General features: G+C 47.6%; 1 protein-coding gene across 1 annotated transcript in view; it reads right to left on the bottom strand.

Moving 5' to 3' along the window:
• Positions 1–695: 695 nt before the first annotated feature.
• The window catches only part of NPEPPS (aminopeptidase puromycin sensitive), a 35,699-nt gene continuing 15,400 nt past the window's right edge, over positions 696–20,994 (bottom strand). The window contains exons 5-23 of the mRNA XM_054286489.1: positions 20,325–20,432; positions 18,747–18,947; positions 17,839–17,935; positions 17,688–17,721; positions 16,366–16,480; positions 14,714–14,878; positions 13,927–14,031; positions 13,602–13,662; positions 12,805–12,914; positions 12,291–12,354; positions 11,486–11,625; positions 10,211–10,345; positions 9,209–9,428; positions 7,909–8,051; positions 5,267–5,323; positions 4,873–4,980; positions 3,926–4,081; positions 3,771–3,818; positions 696–858 (exon numbers count right to left, since the gene is read on the bottom strand). Of these exons, the coding sequence (XP_054142464.1) occupies positions 706–858; positions 3,771–3,818; positions 3,926–4,081; positions 4,873–4,980; positions 5,267–5,323; positions 7,909–8,051; positions 9,209–9,428; positions 10,211–10,345; positions 11,486–11,625; positions 12,291–12,354; positions 12,805–12,914; positions 13,602–13,662; positions 13,927–14,031; positions 14,714–14,878; positions 16,366–16,480; positions 17,688–17,721; positions 17,839–17,935; positions 18,747–18,947; positions 20,325–20,432 (2,220 nt within the window). The 3' untranslated portion in view covers positions 696–705. The remainder of the gene's footprint in view (positions 859–3,770; positions 3,819–3,925; positions 4,082–4,872; positions 4,981–5,266; positions 5,324–7,908; positions 8,052–9,208; positions 9,429–10,210; positions 10,346–11,485; positions 11,626–12,290; positions 12,355–12,804; positions 12,915–13,601; positions 13,663–13,926; positions 14,032–14,713; positions 14,879–16,365; positions 16,481–17,687; positions 17,722–17,838; positions 17,936–18,746; positions 18,948–20,324; positions 20,433–20,994) is intronic.

The following is a 20,994-nucleotide window of genomic DNA, read 5'->3' as shown; positions in this document are numbered from 1 at the left end:
AACCCTACTATCCTTGGGGTGGGGAGGGGTTCAGGGACAGCTCCCCAAAACCTCGCACGGGTTCTGTCCAACCACACCTGCCTGGCCCCGGGCCCCGCTGCTGCCTCAGGCTCTGCGCTGACCTCAGCACCCCTGCTTTCCCCTTCTGGGGGAGGGAGGGCGTAAAAAACAGAACATCCGTCAGTAAGTGTCAGGAAAGGGGAGGGGGGTGTTAAATATTTTAACCACTGACAAGGCTTGAGGAAGTTTCACAGTTTTGTTATGCTCTATTTTATTACTATCATATTTACAGACTTTTCTCTCTCTTTTTTTTTGTATTTTTGTATTTTTTTTCTCTCTCTCTCTCTTTCTGCAGAATCGCTGACAGATTTTTTTTTTGTTGCTGTTGTTGCTGCTGTTGGTTTTTTTTTTCCGAACAGAATTTTCCCAAATTCTTGGAGTGTGTGAGCAGGAACCGATTAAACTCTACATTCACGGTCCATTCCCCACGGGCTTGAGGAGGAGGAGGAGGAAATAAACAAAATAAAAAAAAAAAAAAAAAAGGAAAAAAAAGGAGGAAAAAACGAAAAAAAGGAGGGAAAAAAAAAAGAAAAAGGGGAAAAAACAAACCAAAACCAAACTCCCGAATTCTTGGCATGTGGGGCGGCGGCGGGGGCTCCTCCCGGTGCCCGGGGCTGCGCTGCGGCCGCGGCGGGCGCGGGGCGCTCACACGGGCGCGGGCGGCGCCCGGCGCTGCTGCAGGAAGTGCTGGATGCTGTCGGCGTCGCGCCGCAGCCACGCCGCGTTCAGCAGGATGTTCTCGCAGCACTGCTGCACCGTGCGCTCCGCCGACGGCGCCGGGTGGCTCTCGAAGAACGCCTGGGGGGACAGCGGCAGCTGGGGCGGGCTGGGGACGCGGCCCGGGGGCGGCGGCGTGAGCGGGGCTGGGGCGGGGAGGAGCCGAGCGGTCGGGGGGATGCCGAAATCATGGAGCGGGGCGGGGGGAGATGGAAAATCGGGACGGGGAAACACCTGGAGAGTGTGGGGAAACTCTTCCAGAGGTGGGGACACACCTGCAGGGGTGGGGAAGCACCTGCAGGGATGGGGTGCCCAGTCCAGCTCCTGCCCTGCTCAGGATGATGATCCCCACAGTGCCAGCCTGCCCCTGAGGAATTGCCCTGAGAGCCCTGAGGAATTGCCCTCACACCCCTGGGGAATTGCCCTGACACCCCTGAGGAATTGCCCTCACACCCCTGAGGAATTGCCCTGACACCCCTGGGGAATTGCCCTGACACCCCTGAGGAATTGCCCTCACACCCCTGAGGAATTGCCCTGACACCCCTGGGGAATTGCCCTGACACCCCTGAGGAATTGCCCTCACACCCCTGAGGAATTGCCCTGACACCCCTGGGGAATTGCCCTCACACCCCTGAGGAATTGCCCTGACACCCCTGGGGAATTGCCCTCACACCCCTGGGGAATTGCCCTGACACCCCTGAGGAATTGCCCTCACACCCCTGAGGAATTGCCCTGACACCCCTGGGGAATTGCCCTGACACCCCTGAGGAATTGCCCTCACACCCCTGAGGAATTGCCCTGACACCCCTGGGGAATTGCCCTGACACCCCTGAGGAATTGCCCTCACACCCCTGAGGAATTGCCCTGACACCCCTGGGGAACTGCCCTGACACCCCTGAGGAATTGCCCTCACACCCCTGAGGAATTGCCCTGAGAGCCCTGAGGAATTGCCCTGACACCCCTGAGGAATTGCCCTGACACCCCTGGGGAATTGCCCTGACACCCCTGAGGAATTGCCCTCACACCCCTGGGGAATTGCCCTGACACCCCTGAGGAATTGCCCTCACACCCCTGAGGAATTGCCCTGACACCCCTGGGGAATTGCCCTGACACCCCTGGGGAATTGCCCTGACACCCCTGAGGAATTGCCCTGACACCCCTGGGGAATTGCCCTGACACCCCTGAGGAATTGCCCTGACACCCCTGGGGAATTGCCCTCACACCCCTGAGGAATTGCCCTGACACCCCTGAGGAATTGCCCTGACACCCCTGGGGAATTGCCCTCACACCCCTGAGGAATTGCCCTCACACCCCTGGGGAATTGCCCTGACACCCCTGGGGAATTGCCCTCACACCCCTGGGGAATTGCCCTGACACCCCTGAGGAATTGCCCTGACACCCCTGAGGGAATTGCCCTCACACCCCTGGGGAATTGCCCTCACACCCCTGGGGAATTGCCCTGACACCCCTGGGGAATTGCCCTCACACCCCTGAGGAATTGCCCTGACACCCCTGGGGAATTGCCCTCACACCCCTGAGGAATTGCCCTCACACCCCTGGGGAATTGCCCTCACACCCCTGGGGAATTGCCCTCACACCCCTGGGGCTCACAGGGATCATCAGTTCAACCCCTGGCCTGACCTCAGGCCCAGTTCAGTGCCCCCAGCCCCAGCTGAGTGCCCCCAGCCCCATTTTGCCCGTTAGTGCCCCCAGCCCCATTTTGCCCCGGTCACTCCCCGTTTCCCCGCGCTGCTCTGACTCTGCATTTCCAGCCCAGTTCAGTGCCCCCAGCCCCATTTTGCCCCGGTCACTCCCCGCTTCCCCGCGCTGCTCTGACTCTGCATTTCCAGGCCAGGCAGTGCCCCCAGCCCCATTTTGCCCGTTAGTGCCCCCAGCCCCATTTTGCCCCGGTCACTCCCCGTTTCCCCGCGCTGCTCTGACTCTGCATTTCCAGCCCAGTTCAGTGCCCCCAGCCCCATTTTGCCCCGGTCACTCCCCGCTTCCCCGCGCTGCTCTGACTCTGCATTTCCAGGCCAGGCAGTGCCCCCAGCCCCATTTTGCCCGTTAGTGCCCCCAGCCCCATTTTGCCCCGGTCACTCCCCGTTTCCCCGCGCTGCTCTGACTCTGCATTTCCAGGCCAGGCAGTGCCCCCAGCCCCATTTTGCCCGTTAGTGCCCCCAGCCCCATTTTGCCCCGGTCACTCCCCGTTTCCCCGCGCTGCTCTGACTCTGCATTTCCAGCCCAGCCCGGAGCCGTCCCTGCCTCCCTCCGAGCAGCTTTCCCACACTTGGCACGGCCCTCACGCCCTGCAAGGTGACACTGAGCCTCAGACCCGGCAAATTCCCCTCTCAAAGGTCAGGAATCCTCTTGGAAATGAGCTGGGACTTAATCAGGGCTGGTTTTCCCGCTCAGTGTTTTGCAATAAAATAAAATAAAATTAATCCTAACGCAAAATTTCTCTGTAAAGTAATTTCTGCTATTAAATCTTTACTAAGAAAAGTCATTAAATGACAAAAAGGACAGAGCCAGCTCAGGACTCAGCTGATCTTTGGAATAACAATTCCTCCTCAGTGTTTTCCTAATAGGAACATGCTAATTAACCAATTAACAGCCCTATTCTAAAGTTTCTTCTTCCAAGATGTTCTTGGAAAAATGTGGGGAAAGAATAAATAATGAAATCCACTCTCAGAGCTCTACCAATGATGGAGGTTGGGATAATTCTGAATATTTCCAAGTTTCGTTTCTTGGGGAGGCTCAAAGCTGCTGCCAAACTCTGCTGGATTTTATCAAAGTTGAAATCAATGAAGAATAAATCGGTGGAAATTACAGATCACTTCCAAAATGCTGATTTAAGGCATTTCAATAAAATTTTATCCAACCTAAAGAGGTTTGGGGACAGAACAACAAAATCCACCAGGGTTTGACTCTTCCAGCCAGAGCCCCCCAAGTTTATCAGCGACTAATTAATAAATTCTTTAATTAAATCTTCTTACCTTCACTTCTGCAGCCATTTTATCATTTGCAAATCCATCCACTGTGAGCTGAAGGGGGAAATAAACCAACATTAAATTATTAATTCATTATTAAATTAAAGGTGAAATTCACCATTTCCAGGGGCAGAAGGGCTTTTCCCCAGGGCCCCACGTACCTTTATTAATCTGGATATTAGGAATCCACCCTGGTATCGATTATAAAGCTCCTCCCAGTTGTCCCTCACGAATTTCCAGGCAGCTTTCCTGCCCTGCTTGCTGCCTCCAGCCACCCCTCCAATCACTGACACCGTGTCCTGGGGACGTACCTCTTCCTGGGGAGGGAAACAGCACCAAAATTCCACATTTCCCCAACAATTCCAGCACCTGGGTCCAGGTTTTGGGTATTTCTATACCCAATCCACCAAGTAAAGCAAAATTTTTACCCAAAAATGTAACGTACAACTCAAAGATTGAAGGAGAAGCGAATCCCTGAGTTATCCTCAGGTTACACCCACCAAAAACAATCGTATTTCAACTAAAAAAGGAAAGATTTAGAGGGATTATTTTGGGTTTTTTGGTAAATTGAGAGGTCAAACTGCATTTTGGCTTCCTGGGAATTGGTGCTGGAAGCAGAGCAGAGCTGGGAAAATTGGGATTAATTTCCACAGCACCAGGGAACCGACTGCTCTGAACACAGAAAATCCCTGCAGCAGAGCAATCAGAATTTTCTCAATTTTATTCACACTCAGAGGGGTTTTTTTTTGAATCAACTCATTCAGAGTTTTTTTTTAATTTGAAACCGCCTTCCTCAGATTTTTTCTCAATTTGGAACCAACTCTCTCAGATTTTTGTTAATCTGGATCCAGCTCGAAATTTTGTTAATTTGGAAGCAAGGCTCTCAGATTTGTGTTACTGTGAACCAACTCTCAGATTTTTCTTAATCTGGACCCAGCTCAGCCAAATTTTTTCTTAATTTGGACCATTTCAGTCAAATTTCTCTTGATTTGGACCCAACTCAAAATCCAAATTTTCCTTAATTTGGACGCGACTCGCTGAGATTTTCCTCAATTTGGGATTTCCCCAAACCCTGAGGGCCCAGGAGGAGAATTCCTGCAGAACTCACTGAAAGTGCAAAGGTGAGAACTTTCTGGATCAGCTCGGGCTGGGAGATGGCCCCGAGGACGCGCTCGATCCGGTTCTTCTCCTCCTGCATGTCCGCCTGCTTGTGCAGCTGCAGGCAAACACATCCAAATATCAATTCCTCGTTAATCCCGCGCCTAATGAGCCCTCTGGGGGTGCCAGAGCTGCTAATTACTCGGCAACCCTAATCAGGGACAAATTGGCCTGGCTGGCGGCGCCGTTCCTTGCGAGGAATAAAGTGATTTTCAGCGCTTTGTACAAAGGTCAGGGAGAAACTCCCAAGGGAATTCCACACCAGCAGGGACTGGGCGTGGATGAACCCCAGCCCCGAGGGGTTTTTGGGGGGAAATGTGGGGTTTTGGGGAGCGAGCACCCACCTTCAGCATGGTGTCCAGCGTGGAGCTGTCCCCGTGCTTCAGCACGGTCACATAGACCTGGGAGGAAAGCAGAAATAAACCCATCACGCTCCTGGAAATGCAGCAATTTGTGTGGAACTGGGGTGGAATTCCCACGTGTACAGAGATGGTTCAACCCTTGGGTGTTTTCAGGAGAATTTTGGCGACTCCCAAAGCGGGAGAAGCGGGGTGACAGAACGCGGGATGGTGACAGAACGCGGGATGGTGACAGAGAGCGGGATGGTGACAGAACGCGGGATGGTGACAGAACGCGGGATGGTGACAGAGAGCGGGATGGTGACAGAACGCGGGATGGTGACAGAGAGCGGGATGGTGACAGAACGCGGGATGGTGACAGAGAGCGGGATGGTGACAGAACGCGGGATGGTGACAGAGAGCGGGATGGTGACAGAGAGCGGGATGGTGACAGAACGCGGGATGGTGACAGAGAGCGGGATGGTGACAGAGAGCGGGATGGTGACAGAACGCGGGATGGTGACAGAGAGCGGGATGGTGACAGAACGCGGGATGGTGACAGAGAGCGGGATGGTGACAGAACGCGGGATGGTGACAGAGAGCGGGATGGTGACAGAGAGCGGGATGGTGACAGAACGCGGGATGGTGACAGAAGGCGGGATGGTGACAGAACGCGGGATGGTGACAGAACGCGGGATGGTGACAGAACGCGGGATGGTGACAGAGAACGGGATGGTGACAGAACGCGGGATGGTGACAGAGAGCGGGATGGTGACAGAACGCGGGATGGTGACAGAACGCGGGATGGTGACAGAACGCGGGATGGTGACAGAACGCGGGATGGTGACAGAGAACGGGATGGTGACAGAACGCGGGATGGTGACAGAGAGCGGGATGGTGACAGAACGCGGGATGGTGACAGAGAGCGGGATGGTGACAGAACGCGGGATGGTGACAGAGAGCGGGATGGTGACAGAGAGCGGGATGGTGACAGAGAGCGGGATGGTGACAGAACGCGGGATGGTGACAGAGAGCGGGATGGTGACAGAACGCGGGATGGTGACAGAACGCGGGATGGTGACAGAGAGCGGGATGGTGACAGAACGCGGGATGGTGACAGAGAGCGGGATGGTGACAGAACGCGGGATGGTGACAGAGAGCGGGATGGTGACAGAGAGCGGGATGGTGACAGAACGCGGGATGGTGACAGAGAGCGGGGTGGTGACAGAACGCGGGATGGTGACAGAGAGCGGGGTGGTGACAGAACGCGGGATGGTGACAGAGAGCGGGATGGTGACAGAACGCGGGATGGTGACAGAACGCGGGATGGTGACAGAGAGCGGGATGGTGACAGAACGCGGGATGGTGACAGAGAGCGGGATGGTGACAGAACGCGGGATGGTGACAGAGAGCGGGATGGTGACAGAACGCGGGATGGTGACAGAGAGCGGGATGGTGACAGAACGCGGGATGGTGACAGAGAGCGGGATGGTGACAGAGAGCGGGATGGTGACAGAACGCGGGATGGTGACAGAGAGCGGGATGGTGACAGAGAGCGGGATGGTGACAGAACGCGGGATGGTGACAGAGAGCGGGATGGTGACAGAGAGCGGGATGGTGACAGAACGCGGGATGGTGACAGAACGCGGGATGGTGACAGAGAACGGGATGGTGACAGAACGCGGGATGGTGACAGAGAGCGGGATGGTGACAGAACGCGGGATGGTGACAGAACGCGGGATGGTGACAGAACGCGGGATGGTGACAGAGAACGGGATGGTGACAGAACGCGGGATGGTGACAGAGAGCGGGATGGTGACAGAACGCGGGATGGTGACAGAGAGCGGGATGGTGACAGAGAGCGGGATGGTGACAGAACGCGGGATGGTGACAGAACGCGGGATGGTGACAGAGAGCGGGATGGTGACAGAACGCGGGATGGTGACAGAACGCGGGATGGTGACAGAGAGCGGGATGGTGACAGAACGCGGGATGGTGACAGAGAGCGGGATGGTGACAGAACGCGGGATGGTGACAGAGAGCGGGATGGTGACAGAGAGCGGGATGGTGACAGAACGCGGGATGGTGACAGAGAGCGGGGTGGTGACAGAACGCGGGATGGTGACAGAGAGCGGGATGGTGACAGAACGCGGGATGGTGACAGAACGCGGGATGGTGACAGAACGCGGGATGGTGACAGAGAGCGGGATGGTGACAGAGAACGGGATGGTGACAGAACGCGGGATGGTGACAGAACGCGGGATGGTGACAGAACGCGGGATGGTGACAGAGAGCGGGATGGTGACAGAACGCGGGATGGTGACAGAGAGCGGGATGGTGACAGAGAGCGGGATGGTGACAGAACGCGGGATGGTGACAGAACGCGGGATGGTGACAGAACGCGGGATGGTGACAGGGAGCGGGGTGGTGACAGAACGCGGGATGGTGACAGAGAGCGGGGTGGTGACAGAACGCGGGATGGTGACAGAGAGCGGGATGGTGACAGAACGCGGGATGGTGACAGAACGCGGGATGGTGACAGAGAGCGGGATGGTGACAGAACGCGGGATGGTGACAGAACGCGGGACGCTCCCATCTCGCAGCCAGGGATGGACGGACGGGGGCCCCCCGAGCCCCCCGGCACGTACGGGGCTCCTCAGGTCGGCCGACAGGACGTGCTTGCCCTCCACGTGCTCCTTGAAGCGGCGCCGCGCCTCCTCCAGCGTCGCCTTGTGCCCGGCCTTGCCCAGCTTGCCCAGCACCAGCCCCCGCAGCAGCGCGTCCAGGTGCCCTGGGAGAGAGAAATAACACAAAATTGGGATTATCTGGGAGCTTTTCCCCCCCTCAGCAGCGCGTCCAGGTGCCCTGGGAGAGAGAAAACAAAAATTGGGATTATTTGGGAGCTTTGCCCAGCACCAGCCCCCGCAGCAGCGCGTCCAGGTGCCCTGGGAGAGAGAAATAACACAAAAATGGGATTATCTGGGAGCTTTGCCCAGCACCAGCCCCCGCAGCAGAGCATCTAGGTGCCCTGGGAGAGAGAAAACACAAAAATGGGATTATCTGGGAGCTTTGCCCAGCTTTCCTAAGGCCAGACCCCTCAGCAGGGCATCTAGGTGGCCTAGGAGATATTAAAAACAGAATTATTGGCTTATTTGGGAGCTTTCCCCAGTTTTCCCAAAACCAGACCTCTCAGGAGGGGCTAGGAGTGATGAAGAACAGAAAAATGGGATTTTATGGGAGACAAAACTCAGTATTGAATCTTTATTTGAGCTGTGTGATAATCCCCGAGGATATCCAGAGAATCCAGGCCTCCAGGGGTGGCTGAATGCCTCTTCCAGCCTCAGTTTCCTCCCTTCTTTCCCCCAAATCCCTGATAATTTATTGACACGCAAGATTCCCAACCCTAAAACTGAATTTCCTAGCAGTTTCCCCCAACCCATGATGATTCATTAACACACAAGATTCCCAGCCCCACAACTGAATTTCCCATCATTTCCCCCAACCCATGATGATTTTTACTCAATCCCAAGATGAATTTCTCATCATTTCCCCCAAAGTCTTGATGATTTTCACCCAAAACCACAACTGAATTTCCCACCATTTCCCCCAGCCCCTGATGATTTTCACCCAACCCCAAGTTAAATTTCCCACCATTCCCCCAAAACCCCCGATGATTTTCACCCAACCCCAAGCTGAATTTCCCCCCAAACCCCTGATTATTTATCCCCAACCTCAATCTGAATTTCCCACCATTCCCCCAAACCCCTGATGATTTTTACTCAATCCCAAACTGAATTTCCCGTCTTTTCCCCCCAAACCCCTGATGATTTTTACCCACCCCAAGCTGAATTTTCCCCCAAACCCCTGACGATTTTCACTCAATCCCAACCTGAATTCCCCCCCATTCCCCCCAGCCCTGAGGATTCTGCCCCAGCCCCGCTCTCGTACCCTCTCCGGGCCGGGGGTCCCAGCCCAGCCTCTCCCCGATGGGCGAGAAGACGTCTCTGACGAACACCTGGATGTCCTCGTAGAAGTCTGTGTGGGACAGCAGCGTGCCCAGGATGCCCAGGTTGCAGCTCAAGTCGCTCCACACCGTGTAGTTGGGCTCGTTCACGAAGGCCTCCATCACCTTCAGCACCTCCACCGTGCTGATGATGCCAGCTCGGGCCTGCCGACGAGGCAAAACAAGAAAAAAAGAGATTAATCCCCACTTCTAATAGCTCATCCATTTATTTTATTGATTATTAGGAAAACACAGGGATTGATCCCACTTTTTAATGGGATTGCCCCATTCCCACAGTATTTTGCCCCAATCCCAAAGGATCTTCCCTGTTCCCAGAGGATATTGCCCCATTCCCAGCTGATTTCCCCCCATTCCCATTCCCAGATGGTTTTTCCCCCAATCCCATCTGATTTCCCCCCATTCCCAGCAGATTTCCCCCCAATCCCAGATCATTTTCCCCCCATTCCCAGCAGATTTCCCCCATTCCCAGCAGATTTCCCTCATTCCCAGCAGATTTCCCCCATTCCCATAGGATTCCCCCCATTCCCAGCAGATTTCCCCCATTCCCAGCGGATTTCCCCCCATTCCCAGCAGATTTCCCCCCATTCCCAGCAGATTTCCCCCATTCCCATAGGATTTCCCCCCATTCCCAGCGGATTTCCCCCCATTCCCAGCAGATTTCCCCCATTCCCAGCAGATTCCCCCCATTCCCAGCGGATTTCCCCCCATTCCCAGCGGATTTCCCCCCATTCCCAGCAGATTTCCCCCATTCCCAGCAGATTCCCCCCATTCCCATAGGATTCCCCCCATTCCCAGCAGATTCCCCCCATTCCCAGCAGATTTCCCCCCATTCCCAGCAGATTTCCCCCATTCCCATAGGATTCCCCCCATTCCCAGCAGATTTCCCCCCAATCCCAGATCATTTTCCCCCCCTTCCCAGCGCTCACCAGGGAGAAGAGGTCGTTCTGCAGCCCCAGCCTGTCCACGGGCGGCAGGGACAGGTCCCTGATGGCCGGGATCAGGCTCTCCAGCATGGCCGGGCTGTACTGCGTGCGGTAGAACCCCACCGTGCCCAGGTTCAGCTGCGGCACAAACACCAAACGGGGTCAGCAGCCAAGAACAGCACATTTTACACCTCCTTGTGTCTAAAATAGGGCCTGTGTTTGTCTACATTTAAATAAAATGTGCTTCATGTCCGTATATTTAAATTAAATGTCATTTATTGTTGTATGTAATCATATAAAATGTGATTTATACTGATATATAGCTGTGTATATGTATCTAAAATATGTCCTTGTATCTATTCATATCTATATAAAATATGTATTTGTATTTATACTTACCTATCTAAGCTTTATATTTATAGGCATTTATCTAAAAAATTTTGTATCCATATATATTTATCTAAAAGATCTTTATACTGTTATATGTTTAAAATATGCCTTTGTATTTATGCATATTTATCTAAAATACACCTTCATATTTATCTAAAATACATCTTCATATTCATCTAAAATACACCTTCATATTCATCTAAAATACACCTTCATATTTATCTAAAATACACCTTCATATTCATCTAAAATACACCTTCATATTCATCTAAAATACACCTTCATATTCATCTAAAATACATATCTCCATATATGGGTTTTATATATTAAAAGCATATGTAAGAAAACTATATACAGAAAACCAATATATTACATACTAATATATATTATAAGCATATACAAATTTTAATTTTTAAAAATATAAATATATTGTATATCTTTATATTCATTAAAATAATAAAATGTACAGCCTTATAATATATATATAGTTAAGAATTTTAATATAAATGTATTATAGTAAGTGAATATATTTAATACATGGCATAAAGTATATAATGATTGTAATAATTAATATTATTATAATGGTAATGAGGCAGTACAATAACCATAATAACAATAATTGAAATAATAATGATAACAATGACTAAAAAAAAACACCACATCTCAACTCAAATCCTGCCTTTAATTTCACATTTTTTTCCAGGTTTGAATTCCCAAAAAATTGCAGTTGATGTTGTCGGAAAACGGGGAAGAAAGGGTAGGAATGGGAACCAAAACCCCACAGCAGCACAGGGAAGAAAAGGAGGTTTTCCAGAGGAAAATCAGGATTCCAAGGGGAAAGGGAAATAAAAGAGGGAGGAGGAGGAAAATGAAATTTTGAGTTCTCACCTTGACCCACTGCTCTGGCTTGGTGTCCTTCAACACCACGGTGAGCTCGGGCTTGTCCATCAGAATCTGCATTTTGGCACAGGTGGGGTCCTCGCTCGTGCAAATGCTGATGGGCACCATCCACATGGGGAAATCCTCCCCTGCAACAGAGGGAAACGGGGGGAAATGGGTGCAAAACACCGAGAAACAGCTCAAAAACAGCCCAGGTTCAGCACTCAAAATTAAATCGGAAAAAAAAGGCCCAAATATGAAATGTCCGTTTTTAGAGGTAAAAATCTGAGGGAAAACGACAGTTTTAATCTGGAGTAAAATGTCAGTTTTAGAGTTGAAAATATGAGGGAAATTACAGTTTCAGAGCTAAAATCCCCAAAATCTTTAAATCAGCTTTCAAGCCAAACATTTTAATTTAGATAAACACGGAAGGGGAGTGGAATCAGTGCTGGAATCAGTGGTTGTGCCCACCTGAGGTGGTTTTATTTCATTTATTTCAGCACCACCACAAACCAGCTGCTCCCCAGCCCCTCAGAGGGCCCCGGCCCTAAAATTGACATTTTTGAAGGAATTTTGAGACAAGAAATGCTGCTCTCCATGCCAAGATATGGAAACCACAAGTGGGAAAGGCCCAAACTTGGCTTTCCTCACATTTCCCCACCTGGATCCAGGCAGAGCACAGGCCTGGGGCTGTTCCAGCTCCCAAAATTGCTGCTTTTGGATGAAAAACAACAAAACCCAACAGTATCCCTTCAAAACTGGGGTATTTTGTGGTTTTGTGCCCACCCATTCCTGCTCCCAGCTCTCCTCTTACCAGTATATGGTCCACTGGCACAGAATTTCTTCTGGACCAACTTCAACACTTTGTCATCTTCTTGCTGAGGGAAAAAATTAAAAAAATAAAAAAAAGAAAAAAACGCGAGAAAATGAGAAAAGGGGATGATTAGTTTAATTTCGGTCCCTGTGTGTCACTGCCCTCTGTTTCATGGAATAATTTGGTTTACCACCCCTAATGCAAGGAAGTCCTCTAAGTCAGGGAATATTGTTAAATTTGATCCAAAATTTAGGCACAATTCCATTTTCACCACCCCTGATCCACAGGAATGCCCAAAATTTGTGGATATTGTTAAATTTTATCCAAAATTTAGGTACAATTCCAATTTTACCTCCCCTGATCCACAGGAATGCCCAAAATCAGGGAATATTGTTAAATCTGATCCGAAATTAAGGCACAATTCCAATTTTACCACCCCGGATCCAAGGGAATGCTCGAAACCAGGGAATATTGCTGAATTTGATCTGAAATTAAGGCACAGTTCCCTTTTTACCTGTTCAGCCTCCACGTAAATGAGTGGAAATCCCATTTGTTTGGTCCACGTGTTCATCACAGCAGCAATGGGTTTGCCACTGGCTTTTTCCAGGCTTTCCCAGAGATCCTCTGCAGGAGAAAAGGATTTGAATCAGGTTTTATTGGGGATAACATAGGGAAAGTTGGGTTCTTACTTCACCTTTTACACTTTTGGGTTTTGTTGAAATTTAACAGACAACAGGCAAAAATAAAATGGAAATAGGTTAAACCTCCTCAGGAAGGGAGAGAGGGGAAAAGCAGCTTCTTTACTGCTAAAAAACCCCAATCAATACACGTGGCGATACACAAATTAACATTAAATATTAAAAGAGAACAACATTTCCCTTTAGGTTTTTTATGTATTTTGTCAAAAATTGCTGACCAAACACCACAAATTTGATTTGGCTGATGGAGCTTTGATGTCCCCACTTCCACGTTTGCGCCTGATCCACAAAAATAGAAAGTTTAAAAGCAAAAATACCAGATTTTGACCTGTTTAATCACAGGATCAATACTGCAGAAGGCTCTCTTGGCAAACCAAAGAACATTTGTAGGATATTTTTCAGTGGTAACTGAAAATATCTCACACATGTTGGAGATCACCTCAGCCACACTCTCCAGGGACAGAAAATCCCCAGGCACGCTGAGTCCTTCCCGTGCAGGGCATGAAACTGGGAACAGGCCAGGAACGTCCAGGAATTTCAATGATTTCAGGTGCAAAACCAGCAGTTTTGAGTCCCAAAATAACTTGTGTGCCCACGCCAGTGACCCAGTTACCTGTGGCAGCATTCCTCTGCTGGAACTTGGTCAGGTACAGGTTCATTCCTTTCCGGAAATCCTGGGAACACACAAGTGGGGATGTCACAGGGATCTCCCATCCTCCTCCTCCTCCTCTGCTTTTATCCCCAGGAAATCAGGCAAGGAATCTTGAAAATCACTAATTCCTCCTTTATTTCTCAGTATTATTTTTCCCAGATAAGTCCAAACAGAGCTTGAAGCGGAGAAATTTTAAAAATGCAGAACAACTTCATTTTTTTTTTTAAATCCCAGTAATTCTAGCTGTAAAAAATGCCCTGAAAATGTCAAATTCTCATCCCGTTACCTCATCCCCAATGTAGTCGTGCAGCATCCGGATCACAGAGGCTCCCTTGCTGTAGGAAATGGCATCAAAGATTTCATCCACCTCGGAGGGATGGCCCACGCTGACCTGTGGGAAGCACCACAACGCCCAGTGAGAACGATCTGGGCTGACAAAAAATTGCATTTTGCTCGTGGCAAAGTTTTAGAGTTGAAAGTCTGAGTGAAAATGTCAGTTTTAGAGGTGAAAATCTGAGGGAAAAATCACTTTTAGAGGTGAAAATCTGAGGGATTCTTTCTCTCCTCTCCCACTGCCGGATTGTTTGAGGGGAATCTGAAAATCCCTCACATATGTCTGGGCCAGGGCTGGTTTGGATGTTAAACACGGTTTAAGTTATGTTTCGGTGCTGGATCAGATAAATCTGGGGATCTCCCTCCAATCCTTGGCTTCCCAGAAGCAGCAAATCTTTTGTTAAATTAAGATTAAGATTATTAAATCCAGGGATAGCGGGCAAGGCACGCTCAGGGAGTGAATCACTCTAAAATGCCCTGGTGGACAATGTCATTTCCCCGAAGTTTATTTAAAATAATTTGTAGAACATTAGAATCCACAGGAATTAGATCTTTAGGAATTAGATCTCTAGGAATTAGAATTCCTAGGAATTCCAAGGGAGTTTTTGGGGCACGGGGAAGAGCAGAACCCACAGAGCGCAGCCCCAGCTCCGGATCCCGCTTCGCCCGGCGGCCACCACAGAATTCCCTTTTCAATCCCGGGGAAAAGGGGGAGAACGGGCTGGAAAAGGGGGGCCGACCTCGATGGGGTGGCTGTTGTCTAAGGCATCGAGCTCCTGCGCCCGCGTGTAGTCGGCAGACACGAACTGCGTCCAGATGTCGTACTCGGGGAAGCAGTGATCCACGCACAGGTACTCGATCCACGAGGCAAAGCCCTCGTTCAGCCACAGGTGCGTCCACCACTCCTGCGGGGCACAAACGCCAGCGGTGAAGGGCAAAACCCACGGGGAATATTTAATTTGCTATTTTACATTTAATTCGTTATTTTGTTTAATTAGTTATTTTAATTTATTGGTTATTTTAATATTTAATTACTTATTTTATATTTAATCCGTTATTTTATTTAACTAGTTATTTTAATTTATTGGTTATTTTAACATTTAATTGGTTATTTTATATTTAGTCCGTTATCTTATTTAATTAGTTATTTTAATTTATTGGTTATTTTATATTTAATCCGTTATTTTGTTTAACTAGTTATTTTAATTTATTGGTTATTTTAACATTTAATTGGTTATTTTAACGGGTATATTTAGTTGTGCCCGTGCTGCTGTTTAGGGGCACCCAAACACACGTTTTGGGCAGGATACGAAGCAAATTTAAATTAAAAAAGGGATTTTGGAGGTACCATAAAGCACCACTTAAATATTAATCCCAGTGTGCTGCTATGGAGGGGCACTCAAACACATGTTTTGGGCAGGACACAAAGCAAATTTAAATTAAAAAAGGAGATTTTGGAGGTACCATGAACTACCATTTAAATATTAAATTAATTATGTTATCACAGCGTGCTGCTGCTTAACGGCATCCAAAATCAGATTTTGGGCAGGATAGGAAGTAGATTTAAATAAAAAATGAAATTTTGAAGGGTCAACTACCATACATCACCATTTAAACATTAAATGAATTATTTTAACACAATGTGCTGCTGTTCAGCGGCATGCAAACCCTGATTTTGGGCGGGATAGGAAGCAGATTTAAATAAAAAAATGAAATTTTGAAAGGTTGGCTACCATAAATCACTATTTAAATATTAAATTTATTATGTTATCACAGCATGCTGCAGTTTAGGGGTATCCAAACCCAGATTCTGGGCAGGACAGGAGGCAGGTTGGAATAAAACTGGGATGTTGGAGGGCTGAGGTACCATCAACCACCATTAAAATATTAAATTAATTATGTTATCACAGCATGCTGCAGTTTATGGGTATCCAAACCCAGATTTTGGGCGGGAAGAGGAAGCAGATTGAAATAAAAATTAAATTTTGAAGGGTTAGCTATGATAAATCACTATTTAAATATTAAATTTATTATGTTATCACAGCATGCTGCAGTTTAGGTGTATCCAAACCCAGATTCTGGGCAGGACAGGAGGCAGGTTGGAATAAAAAGTGGATTTTGGAGGGCTGAGGTACCATAAATCACCATTTAAATATTAAATAATGATGTTATCACAGCGTGCTGCAGTTTAGCTGTCCCCAAACCCAGATTTTGGCCAGGACAGAAAGCAGGCTGCAATAAAAGTGGATTTTGGGTGAGGTACCATAAATCACCATTTAAACATTAAATTAATGATGTTATCACAGCGTGCTGCAGTTTAGCTGTCCCCAAACGCAGATTCTGGGCAGGACAGAAAGCAGGCTGCAATCAAAGTGGATTTTGGGCGAGGTACCATGGTGACGAGGTTCCCGAACCACTGGTGGGCCAGCTCGTGCCCCACCACCAGGGCCACCCACTGGCGGGACGAGGAGCAGGAGTTCTTGGGGTCGATGAGCAGAGCAGTCTCCCTGTGGGGCACAGAAACCGGAGCTCAGCAAGGACGGGACAACGCAGGGGATAAAAACCACACCCCAAAGGAGGAGAAATTCCCCAAGGGAGGAAAAAACCCCCCAAAAAACCAACCCACAGTTTATCTCAGCGTAGCCATGGCATTGTCAGGGTGAGTTCCACAGCCGCTGCAGTGCTTTGGAGCAGGAATTATTTTATGGCATGCAAGAAGTGGAAGGAAAAAAAAAAAAAAAACAACAGGCAGAAGGAGGAAAATTTAGTTTTTATTTACTAAAATGGTCCCCTGGGTAATGTTTGGAAGCTCAGCTCCCTCTGTGCTCAGATCCTGCTCCCCTCAGCGCTCCCAAAGGAATTCTGGCTCTTCCAAGAGGTGCCAACAGCAATTTCTCCTCTGTGGCCTCCAGCCCTGCTCAGGGGCCTCTGGAATGCTGAAATTCCAGGGAAAAACCTCCCAAAAAACCTCCCCAGGACGGGGCCTGCAGGTGCCCAAATGGGGCAGAGCAAACTCAGCACCAAGGGGCAAAAACGCACTGCTCCAGCCCAAAAATTCTCCTCATCCAGGATAAATATATCAAATTGTTTTCCCCACAAGGAATAAAATATCGGATTTCATCAGAATTTCAATAAGCAGGGAAAATTTTAAAACCTGGGCTCAAATTTGTTTTGGATTTTTTAAGGCCAAATTCAAACCGAGCAGAAGAAATCCCAAATTATTTCAGGGTTTAAAGTCCAAAGCCTACAAGTTGTTCAAAATTCAGGGAAATCCTCCTGACCACCAGCACAGAAAATGAATTAATATCAAGCAAAAGTGCAAAAGCTTGATCAGAAGAAGGAAAAAAAAGAAGTCAAACTGCAAAGGAAGGCGAGTTAATATTTTTGATTTTCCCACTTCCACACCTTTACTCTGTGGCTGCCAAATTTACCCATGAGGTAAAATAAACTCTCCCAGCTGTGTCAGGAGATTTTATGGGGGAAAAAGGGGCCAAGAAGGTTCTTACAATTTAAAACCCTCAGCCAGGGGCTGGTTTTTGCCTTCCTAAGCTGCAACACCACCGCCAAAATCATCCAAACCAAACTAAAAATTGAAAGGATTGGTTCTGTGTGATTTGGGATGACACCCAGCAATTAGAGCTGCCTCAAATGAATCCAATTAACTCCAAGAATTAATGAACAGAGAGGGGGAAAGACAGTATTTTAACATCATACCTATAAGTAACAAGGCCCCAGTTCTCCATGGCACCTTTATAAAATAAATACAAAGGTTTATTGATATTGATCCACACCTCTTCCTAAAGGTTTTTTAATAAAAAAAAAACCAAATAAAATACAATTTCAGCAATAAAGTGAGTTACTTTACCAGCAGCAAAGTCTGCAATAGCTATGAGATCAATTTTAGGAAGAGGGTAAGGAACATTGAAGTAGTCCTTATAAAAAGGCAGAGTTTTAGCAGCAACCTGTAAGAAACGAGAGGAGAAATGTTCTGTTAACCTGGAACTGGGCAACACCTGGGAAATTGTGACTGAAACCGAGAAATTAGGATTGAAACTAAGGAATTATGGTTGAAACTAGGAAATTATGACTGAAAATAGGAAATTACCATTGAAACTATAAATTTATGACTGAAACAAAGAAATTACGACTGAAACTAAGAAATTGTGACTGAAATTAAGAAATTAGGATTGAAAAACTAAGGAATTATGACTGAAACTAGGAAAAGAAACCCCAAAACTCCCAGATTTCTGTGAATGACCAGACCCCAAACCCCTAAACCCGACTCGGATTTACCTCCAGAGCGAACTTGCCCTTCTGGGCAAAAAAGCCCCAAAAACCAGGAATACAAACAACAAAAAACCCCAAGAAAACCAAGAAAAAAACCCCAAAATTTGCTGATTTCATAGAGTGACCAGACCCCAAACCCATCTCAGATTTACCTTGAGGGCGAACCTGCCCCGCTCGGCCTTGCCCACGGGCGTGTAGACGCGCACCAGGACTCCACTTATGTCGAGAACCCACCAAAAACCACAAGAAAACCCCAAAAAAAACCCCAAAATTCCGAGATTTATGAGAGTGACCAGACCCCAAACATGTCTCAGATTTACCTCCAGGGCGAACCTGCCCTGCTCGGCCTTGCCCACGGGCGTGTAGACGCGCACCAGCACGCCGTGTGCATGTACAACCCACCAAAAACCCCAAGAAAACCCCAAAAAACCCCAAAAATTGCTGATTTCAGTGAGAAGCCAGACCCCAAACCCTCTCCACATTTACCTCGAGGGCGAACTTGCCCTGCTCGGCCTTGCCCACGGGCGTGTAGACGCGCACCAGCACGCCGTCCTGCGAGCGCGCCTCCACGAAGTCGTACTCGCCCACCACGAAGGCCACCAGGTACGTGGACATGACCGGGGAGCGCGCGAACTTCACCTCCACCAGGCTCTCGTCGTCGGGGTACGGCCGCCGCTCCACCACGTTCTGCCACAGAACACAGCCCATTTGGGGCTTGGGGGCTCCAAAACCTCCATTTTTTACCCGAGCGTTGCGTTTTTTTTTATGGCACAAAGAGGTTCGGAAAGAGAGTCTTGAAAATAGGAGGAAGCGACCCAAAAACGGAATTTCTAAATGGGATTTCTTTGTGCTGCCTCACACTTTCAATTCAATTTCAAATCAATTCAACTTCAAATTCAACTGAAATTTCAAATCAAAACTTTGAATCGAAACCCCAGGGGAACTTCAAATCTCAATTTGAAAAATTAAGAAAATCTCTCAACCCCAAATCCAGAACAGTGCAGCTTTAGGGCTCCAAAACCCGAATTTTTTACCCAAACACTGTTTTTTCACAACACAATAAACTTCACAAGCTGCGGGATATTTGGATTCGAGCAGCTCTTTGTGTTAGGAAAAGGATAGTCAGGTCTAATTAGCACAGAAAGTCCGGGTTTTTAGCAAAAAATTCTAGGTTTTCAGCACTAAAATCCCAAAAGGGAAACCCACAAAAAGCAAGGAAACAGGAAAGAAAAAGCCAAGGGAAAAAAATAAAAACAAAACAAAAAAACCCTCAAAAAACCCAAGGAAAAATCCCCAAAACCGTAGATTTGGTGTTTTCAAGCAGTTCTCTTGTGGCTGAAGTGCCCCATCCCAGATGGAGGTGTGATTTTATTACCACAAAATATTAATTACTAATATTAATTATAATGTATAGTTCAATTATAAATATTACAATATCTATATCACATGTAATTATAAGTATTGTATATAATAAATATTATATTTAGAAATATTATATCTATATAATTTTCATGTTATATTTCTATTGATAATATTAGCATATTATAGACATTATAATAAATTTTAGTTCATATCTCAGTTATATCCCATTAGGAAATAAAGAGCATCAATCCAGTCCCAGCAAGGCACGCCTCCAAACCCAGACCCAAAAACCTTGTGCAGGGCCAGGCCAGGCTTTATTTATTTATAAATACATTCATTTATAAATAAATAAATCCCATTTTAAAACCAATTCTTCTCCAGCAACATCACCTAAGAACACGAGCAGGCAGCAAATCAAAAATGCTCATTTGTGTTTGTTTGTGATTATTCTGTTTCCACATTTTGTTCCAGCTCTGGACAGAAACCCAGAGAGGAAAACTCACAAAGGATTTTTCCCAGTTTCTCTTAATCAAGCAGCACATGAAATTAATTTTAATTTTATTTTTTTAAAACCACCAGGTTTGTCCTGACATCAAATTTTGTGTTTCTCTCCCCATTTATTGCAGATTTTATTCCCAGCTGTTATCAAGGCAAAATTTTAATTATCAACAGCATATTGAATTAAAATATTTAGAAACTTACCATATTTGACAAAGCTACTCTGTCTTTGGGAACCACCAAAGAAATATCAAAGGTTGCTTTGATTGCAGGCTCATCCCAGCAGGGGAAAGCCCTGCGAGCATCAGTGGCCTGGAATAAAGAGAATTGAACAAATAAATCACAGCACATTGCGGTAAAAACCACAGAAATTCAATTTATTTCCAGCAAAAAAAGGGAGAATCATGGTTTGGTCTCCTCACTGCACTCCTGACCTCTGAGTTAGGTTTTTATTCTTCTTTCACTCCCAATTTTAAATAAAAATTTGTCCAAATTGAGCAGAGGCACGGCAGGAGGGGAAGCACTGGGGGCACCCAGGCGTGCACAAACCACCCCAAATTTGTCCAAAAGAGCCCCAAAAGTGCTCTGTTTGTGCTGGGGGAGCGCCCTGGGCAGCCCCAGCCCAGCCCTGAGCTCACTGCAAGGAGGGACAAGGAGGGAAAAATAATGGGAATTTCTGATATCCATCCAGAGGGGATGGGTGAAGGTGAGAAAATGCGTCTTTGCCTTTGATTTATCCTTTGTCGCAAGGATAAATCTTCCTGGTTAGAAATGGAAATGAAAATAAAAATTAAATTAAAATAAAAATGAAAAGAAAATAAAAATGAAAATAAAAATAAAATTACACTAAATTAAAACTAAAATTACAATTAAT

The sequence above is a fragment of the Melozone crissalis genome, unplaced genomic scaffold, assembly GCF_028551555.1.
Source record: "Melozone crissalis strain CALT ecotype California unplaced genomic scaffold, PUWL_Pcris_2 ptg000048l_1, whole genome shotgun sequence".
Taxonomy (NCBI): Eukaryota; Metazoa; Chordata; class Aves; order Passeriformes; family Passerellidae; genus Melozone; species Melozone crissalis.
This window is presented reverse-complemented; position numbering and strand designations above follow the sequence as displayed.